The sequence below is a fragment of the Anastrepha ludens genome, chromosome X (genome assembly GCF_028408465.1).
Source record: "Anastrepha ludens isolate Willacy chromosome X, idAnaLude1.1, whole genome shotgun sequence".
NCBI classification, from domain to species: Eukaryota; Metazoa; Arthropoda; class Insecta; order Diptera; family Tephritidae; genus Anastrepha; species Anastrepha ludens.
In genome coordinates this window covers 4,143,414-4,151,884 of record NC_071503.1, presented here as the reverse complement: position 1 = coordinate 4,151,884, position 8,471 = coordinate 4,143,414, and the positions used below count along the sequence as shown (strand labels likewise).

The following is an 8,471-nucleotide window of genomic DNA, read 5'->3' as shown; positions in this document are numbered from 1 at the left end:
AAATATATTTAAAAAACAAAACTTACAAACTTACAAAACTTACAAAATCTTTTAAAAATTAATTATTTTTATGAAACTTGGTATCCGGGGGTTTTCTGGGTCGTTGATTACGAATATAATGTCAGATTTTTAAAATTCAAAATGGCGGATCCAATATGGCGGTCGAAATTTCTAAAACTTAATTATTTTTTATGAAACTTGTCATACGGGGGTTTTCAGGGTAGCTGATTACGAATCTGATATCATATTTGCAAAATTCAAAATGGCGGATCCAATATGGCGGAGAAATTTTTTAAAATTTATTCGAATTTACTTAAAACTTGTAACTCGGGGGTTTTTGGGATCGTTGATTACAAATCCGATGTTAATATTCCTAAACTTGAAATGGTAGATCTGATACGGTGAAAAGTTGCAAAACAGGGTAAAGGCGAGAAGAAAAGATCTCGAGTCAGTAAAGGTGAGAGGAAAAGTTCTCCAGCCAGTAAAGGCAAGAGGAAAAGATCTCCAGCCAGTAAAGGCAAGGGGAAAAGATCTCCAGCCAGCAGAGGCAAGAGGAAAAAATCTCCAGCCAGTAAAGGCGAGAGGAAAAGATCTCCAGCCAGTAAAGGCGAGAGGAAAAGATCTCCAGCTAGTAAAGACAAGAGGAAGAGATCTCCAGCCAGTAAAGGCAAGAGGAAGAGATCTCCAGCCAATAAAGGCAAGGAGAAAAGATCTCCAGCCAGTAAAGGCAAGGGGAAAAGATCTCCAGCCAGTAAAGGCGAGAGACAAAGATCTCCAGCCAGTAAAGGCAAGAGGAAGAGATCTCCAGCCAATAAAGGCAAGAGGAAGAAATCTCCAGCCAGTAAAGGCAAGGGGAGAAGATCTCCAGCCAGTAAAGGCAAGAGGTCTAGTAATAGTCTAATAGTCTAGTAGATTTTAAAGACAAAGTTTTACAGTGGTGCAAAACTGGAATTTACTATTCAAAACAGTCTACAGCACACATTTCTTGACCGATTTGCAATTTATTTTTTTTGAATTGCTCAGGATAAAATTGCTAACAACTCTGTCGTTGCGGATTTTTAAAATATTTTGCTAATATTGAAATATTTAAACAAATATATTTAAAAAACAAAACTTACAAACTTACAAAACTTACAAAATCTTTTAAAAATTAATTATTTTTATGAAACTTGGTATCCGGGGGTTTTCTGGGTCGTTGATTACGAATATAATGTCAGATTTTTAAAATTCAAAATGGCGGATCCAATATGGCGGTCGAAATTTCTAAAACTTAATTATTTTTTATGAAACTTGTCATACGGGGGTTTTCAGGGTAGCTGATTACGAATCTGATATCATATTTGCAAAATTCAAAATGGCGGATCCAATATGGCGGAGAAATTTTTTAAAATTTATTCGAATTTACTTAAAACTTGTAACTCGGGGGTTTTTGGGATCGTTGATTACAAATCCGATGTTAATATTCCTAAACTTGAAATGGTAGATCTGATACGGTGAAAAGTTGCAAAACAGGGTAAAGGCGAGAAGAAAAGATCTCGAGTCAGTAAAGGTGAGAGGAAAAGTTCTCCAGCCAGTAAAGGCAAGAGGAAAAGATCTCCAGCCAGTAAAGGCAAGGGGAAAAGATCTCCAGCCAGCAGAGGCAAGAGGAAAAAATCTCCAGCCAGTAAAGGCGAGAGGAAAAGATCTCCAGCCAGTAAAGGCGAGAGGAAAAGATCTCCAGCTAGTAAAGACAAGAGGAAGAGATCTCCAGCCAGTAAAGGCAAGAGGAAGAGATCTCCAGCCAATAAAGGCAAGGGTAAAAGATCTCCAGCCAGTAAAGGCGAGAGACAAAGATCTCCAGCCAGTAAAGGCAAGAGGAAGAGATCTCCAGCCAATAAAGGCAAGAGGAAGAAATCTCCAGCCAGTAAAGGCAAGGGGAGAAGATCACCAGCCAGTAAAGGCAAGAGGTCTAGTAATAGTCTAATAGTCTAGTAGATTTTAAAGACAAAGTTTTACATTCTCTTTGATTCAAATTGCTGTATAAGTTCTTCTATTTCGGGATCATTTGCTGCAGAATTGCTTCTCCATTCTTTTCTTAATGAGGCTATGTAAAGGTCTGAAGAAACTAAAAGTTTATGTACTAAATCTTCATTTGTTATGGTTCGTGACATTTTAGGAGTATTGAACTCCCTGAAACATTTGAAATCCTTATTTCTGGCTTCAGCAGCCTCTTCTGAATATTTCCCTATAGGCAGTAAAAATTTCTCTATTACTTTACCACCATGTATCAACACTTTATGAATAGAAGATGGCATATAGTACCAGGGATAGAGCTTTATGAACAACTCAGCTGTTTTGTAAGTATAGTCGTTAAAAAAGTCTGTTGGTACTTTTCTACTTCCACTTAACATTTTTAAAATTATACTGAATCTATATATTAACTCTTTATCTACTTTTGTTATTTCTGATGTTAACTCAATATCCTGAATCAAAGAGAATGTAAAACTTTGTCTTTAAAATCTACTAGACTATTAGACTATTACTAGACCTCTTGCCTTTACTGGCTGGAGATCTTCTCCCCTTGCCTTTACTGGCTGGAGATTTCTTCCTCTTGCCTTTATTGGCTGGAGATCTTTGTCTCTCGCCTTTACTGGCTGGAGATCTTTTCCCCTTGCCTTTATTGGCTGGAGATCTCTTCCTCTTGCCTTTACTGGCTGGAGATCTTTGTCTCTCGCCTTTACTGGCTGGAGATCTCTTCCTCTTGTCTTTACTAGCTGGAGATCTTTTCCTCACGCCTTTACTGGCTGGAGATCTTTTCCTCTCGCCTCTACTGGCTGGAGATTTGTTCCCCTTGCCTTTGCTGGCTGGAGATCTTTTCCCCTTGCCTTTACTGGCTGGAGATCTTTTCCTCTTGCCTTTACTGGCTGGAGAACTTTTCCTCTCACCTTTACTGACTCGAGATCTTTTCTTCTCGCCTTTACCCTGTTTTGCAACTTTTCACCGTATCAGATCTACCATTTCAAGTTTAGGAATATTAACATCGGATTTGTAATCAACGATCCCAAAAACCCCCGAGTTACAAGTTTTAAGTAAATTCGAATAAATTTTAAAAAATTTCTCCGCCATATTGGATCCGCCATTTTGAATTTTGCAAATATGATATCAGATTCGTAATCAGCTACCATGAAAACCCCCGTATGTCAAGTTTCATAAAAAATAATTAAGTTTTACAAATTTCGACCGCCATATTGGATCCGCCATTTTGAATTTTAAAAATCTGACATTATATTCGTAATCAACGACCCAGAAAACCCCCGGATACCAAGTTTCATAAAAATAATTAATTTTTAAAAGATTTTGTAAGTTTTGTAAGTTTGTAAGTTTTGTTTTTTAAATATATTTGTTTAAATATTTCAATATTAGCAAAATATTTTAAAAATCCGCAACGACAGAGTTGTTAGCAATTTTATCCTGAGCAATTCAAAAAAAATAAATTGCAAATTGGTCAAGAAATGTGTGCTGTAGACTGTTTTGAATAGTAATTTCCAGTTTTGCACCACTGTGCGCCGATTACCAAACGGAATGTGTTCTTTCCAAAAGCGCGCAGGCTTTTTATAGGCAAAATCAATCCTATTAGAAAATTCAAATTTAGAGTTTGAAAAAGACATCTAGTAGTCACTACAATTTTAGGGCATTGCCATGTAAGAAAACTTTAAATTAAATCTTAACAATTTGAAGGTATTGCCATATAGAAATAAATACATTAATCTATATATATACATGTGAAAATCTGTCCCTATATTCGCTTAAAACTCGCGAACGGGCTCACCTATCCAAACCAAATTTTTAGGCTTTGTTTGGACTATCCAGTAGATGGTTTGCGTTTTAAAATTTTAAGAATCGGATACCAGGGTCTCGAGAAATAGGCCAAAACGTGAACCCGGGTAACCCTAGGATGTGTTTGTACAATATGGGTAGCAAATGGAAGCTGTTGATGATTCTATAGTATAGAGTATTTTTGATGCCGCTCCGTAACTTGGGTCTCGAGATATCGCCCAAAATGTGGACCCCGATAACTTAAGGATGTGTTCGTACAATATGGGTAGCAAATGGGAGCTGTTGATGATTTCTATAGTATAGAGTATTTTTCATACCGTTCCGTGACTAGGGTCTCGAGATATAATCCAAAACGTGGAACCGGGTAACCCTAGGATGCGTTTGTACAATATGGGTACCCAATGGAAGCTGCTGATGATTCTATAGTATAGAGTATTTTTGATGCCGCTCCGTGGCTAGGGTCTCGAGATATCGCCCAAAATGTGGACCCCGATAACTTAAGGATGTGTTCGTACAATATGGGTAGCAAATGGGAGCTGTTGATGATTTCTATAGTATAGAGTATTTTTCATACCGTTCCGTGACTAGGGTCTCGAGATATAATCCAAAACGTGGACCCGGGTAACCCTAGGATGTGTTTGTACAATATGGGTAGCAAATGGAAGCTGCTGATGATTCTATAGTATAGAGTATTTTTGATGCCGCTCCGTGACTAGGGTCTCGAGATATCGCCCAAAATGTGGACCCCGATAACTTAAGGATGCGTTCGTACAATATGGGTAGCAAATGGAAGCTGTTGATGGTTTCTATAGTATAGAGTATTTTTCATACCGTTCCGTGACTAGGATCTCGAGATATAATCCAAAACGTGGACCCGGGTAACCCTAGGATGTGTTTGAACCGGTACCTTACCTGTATATAGGTGACCACCACAATCAAATTTTAAAAAAGTACAGAAAAGGCTATTGTGGCATCTTTAGAAGGTATGTTGAATGAAAAAAATCAACTAATTCAACTGTTTAAACATTTTACGCGTTCTATAAAGAAAACTTAATATGAAAAATTTCTTGCGATATAAAACAAACATTTTATGTATGGTGGTGCGAAGCCCACTGGGTGATGCTAGTAAATTATAAAATATAAGTATGCTACCAGAATCAATTTACTTTTGCTCGATATGACCACGATTTGCCTTGACTAAGGTCTGGAGACGGTCCAGAACCGAATCGCAAGCTGCCCGAGTGTGACTTGCAGATGTTTTGGCCCACTCTTGACTTTTAGATAATTTTTCAGTATGCGGTGGATGCTACGGTCAGATATTTTCATTTTTTTTGCCATTTGATTGGCACTTCGTCGGGGATTTAACTCAAGTCGCTTCTTCACTTTTTAACCATTTCACGTGTCGTTGCAGTCTTTTGATGACTACCTCCATGACGTGCCGCGATGCTACCAGTATCTTTGTAACGATTCATGGTGCGCTAAAAAAAAACTTTTTATACTTTAAAGTGCTCGAGCTCTCGAACAATCGCTGGTTGTAATTTTCCAACCAAATATATTACAATCACACTATTTTGTTTGAAATCCATTACCGATTTTCTTTTTGCGCGTTTACTCTTGTCAAAATGCTTCCGCGAGCTTGTAAACAATTCTCCGGACTGTCATTTAGCCAACTAACAGACAGCTGATGCCTATGCGTCAGATGCGCGAGTGGTTTGAAATTGGTTACACTCCGAGTTCCGGACCCTGTATTTATTATTGCTAACGACTTGAACTTCCAGATATATTAGCTTCCTAAAATTATACTTTCTATAGATTAAAAAAAATACGTACAGGACGAAAAAAAGGATTTAAAAAGTTACACCTTTAGTTGGACAACTGGGGTCTGGCTGGACCTGTATGTATTTATATGCATTTGTATGGGAATATGTGGCAAATTCACCACATCTATGATTAATTTTTAAGTATCGCAGGTATAAACTCGTATTTTTTTAATTTCTTACCTTTTTCATTGGTTTTGATATGCATTGAGCTACCTACAAAAGCAACAATCGCTTTTGGTACGTGAAAAAAGTAATAAATATCATTTAATTTTTTACCATAAATTTCATTGTAATTAACTTTCATCAACCATCTTCGAAATGAGTCAAAATGAAGAAACAAACAAAAAAATCCTTTTTTTCGCATACCAAAATTATTTTTGTTTCTGTAAGTAGCTCAATGCACGCCTTTAACTTTTTTAAGTCAGCTTAGGTATTATTTAAAACGATCGGATATATGACATTTTTTGTTATATTATTTTGAGTATAAATAAAAAGGTTTTTCGGTGCGCCAACTCTGGAGCAGGCTACATATAATTGGCCATGGGTAAAACATGAGTTGGTTAGATTGACTCCTGCTACAGCTAATGATTGTCCCTGAGCTTCATTCATGGACATTGCGAAAGCCAGTCTAATAGGAAATTGGAGGCGTTTAAAATTGAAAGGTATGATCCGTCGGTATCATTGGAATTCTTGGTATGAAAACTTTATGGTTTTCAAAATTTCCTGATAAAACCATAGCTTCTATAACATTCGGTAAAAGTTTCGTGATGATTAGCCTTGTGCCATTGCATAAACGTGGAGGATCCAAATTACGCAGCATAATTATCATGGCCCCCTTTTTAAGCATCAGTCGATGAGGAGGAATTCCTGATGGCTCCAAGGAGTTAAGAAACTCAACGGGATAATGAACTGCCTGGAATTGTTCGACGACTGTGTCAATGGAATGATAAGTTGTGACAGTTCCTGGTAGTATTTCTTGAATTTTGGAATTAATGACATTTACATCGTCATTCTTAGGTGCCAAAATGGCCCTTTCTCGAAGCCATCTATAGTTTGTGTGATTGGCTGAAATATTTGGAAATACCCTTTCTATCAAAGCATCGACTGATAACATAAGTTGACAAAAACCTGGAGGAAAAGAAATTAAATTTGGTGGTAAAAAAATTGGTATTTTTCCATTGCCTATTGTAAGTAATTGTTCAGAAAAAACTTCTTCTGAAGCATCTCCTCCCAAATGTGCTCTCATATTTGTAGAAAGAGTAAATTTTTCAAGACTACGTTCAGTCCCATAGGTATGACGATTTTAAGCAGGCATTCACTTCATCTGCGGCGGTCCCTTTCGGAATAACTGGAAGAATTTGTCGAAAATCGCCTGCCAGTAAGAGTAAGGCACCACCCATGGGTTGATCATTACCTCTCAAGTCTCTCAGAGATCGGTCTAAAGCTTCTAGCGACTTTTTATGGGCCATTGTGCACTCATCCCACACGATTAGCTTACATGTCTTTAGAACCCTACCTTGACCTGAGTTTTTGCTTATATTGCACATCGGTGTGCCAGATATTTGCATAGACAGTGGTAACTTAAAAACTGAGTGAGCTGTTCGTCCGCCACACAAAAGGGTAGCCGCTATTCCTGAAGAAGCAACTGCCACAGCGATTTCTTTCTTTTCTCTTACATCAGCCAATATCAAATTAAGCAGAAATGTTTTGCCGGTTCCTCCAGGCGCATCCAAAAAAATCAATCCTCCCTTATTGTCTATAATCATTCCTTGAATAGTTTCGTATGCGACTGTTTGATCCGTAACCAATAGAGGTTTGCTTTTGCTTATAAAAGTATGAAGAGCCTCGATATCGTAATTCATTTTCCGGGAGATATCTTTGTCGGCCAAATCGATTCTGTCTCGAACGGGAGAATGTAATCCCAAATGCTCCAAGGATTTGCTATTAACTGAAATACATATATTTTCTATGTCGATTAGCGCTTGGTTGTAAATTTGCAAAGAGCAGTTCAGGTTTGTATTATCGTTTGCAGCTCGTGCTGCTCGCATGTAGTCTTCACTAAGGTCATCTTTGTGATTTTCCCATAGTGCTTTTGGATCTGATGGCGAGCAGGTTGTCAATATTATTGCCAATAAGCTGCGAAGCTGCGAAGGAAGGCATGACAGTCCAGCTTCAGATAATGTAATTTCCCAGTGATTATCGTTTTCCAGTAGACCTAAATGTTGGCAAACAATTTTTGGTATTCTACCATAAATGCGTCCAGTGATATGCAGTATGAAAAATCCCATTTGTATAGGAGGTGTCACGCCCCATTTCTAGCTATCACCAGTTTTCATGCAGGTGTTAGGTATTAACCTTATATAATCTCTTACCAACTTTCAGTTGTCTAGCCCGAATAGTTCCGGAGATATGGACAATGAAAAATTGCATTTATATGGGAGGTGCCAAGCCCCTATTTTCGTTTTTCTCAGTTTTCTTGGAGGTGTTAGGGATTAACCTCATATAACCCCTTCCCAAATTTCATTGGTCTAGCCTAAATAATACTAGCTTCCAGAGATACGGACTGTTAAAAATTCCATTTGTATGGGAGGTGACACGCCCCCTTTTTCGTTATACGCAGTTTTTCTGGATGTGGTAAGGATTAATGTCATATAACCCCTTACCAAATTTCAGTAGTCTAACGTAAATACTTCCAGAAATACGGACTGTTAAAAATTCCAGTTGTATGGGAGGTGCCACGCCCCCTTTTTCGTTATACGCAGTTTTTCTGGATGTGGTAAAGATTAATGTCATATAATCCCTTACCAAGTTTCAGTAGTCTAACGTAAATACTTC

At 37.8% G+C, this 8,471-nt stretch overlaps 1 protein-coding gene across 1 annotated transcript; it reads right to left on the bottom strand.

Moving 5' to 3' along the window:
* Positions 1-6,916: 6,916 nt before the first annotated feature.
* On the bottom strand, positions 6,917-7,924 carry LOC128869440 (ATP-dependent DNA helicase PIF1-like). The gene has a single exon (XM_054111992.1). The coding sequence runs from the start codon at positions 7,922-7,924 to the stop codon at positions 6,917-6,919; it is 1,008 nt and encodes a 335-aa protein (XP_053967967.1).
* Positions 7,925-8,471: the final 547 nt, after the last annotated feature.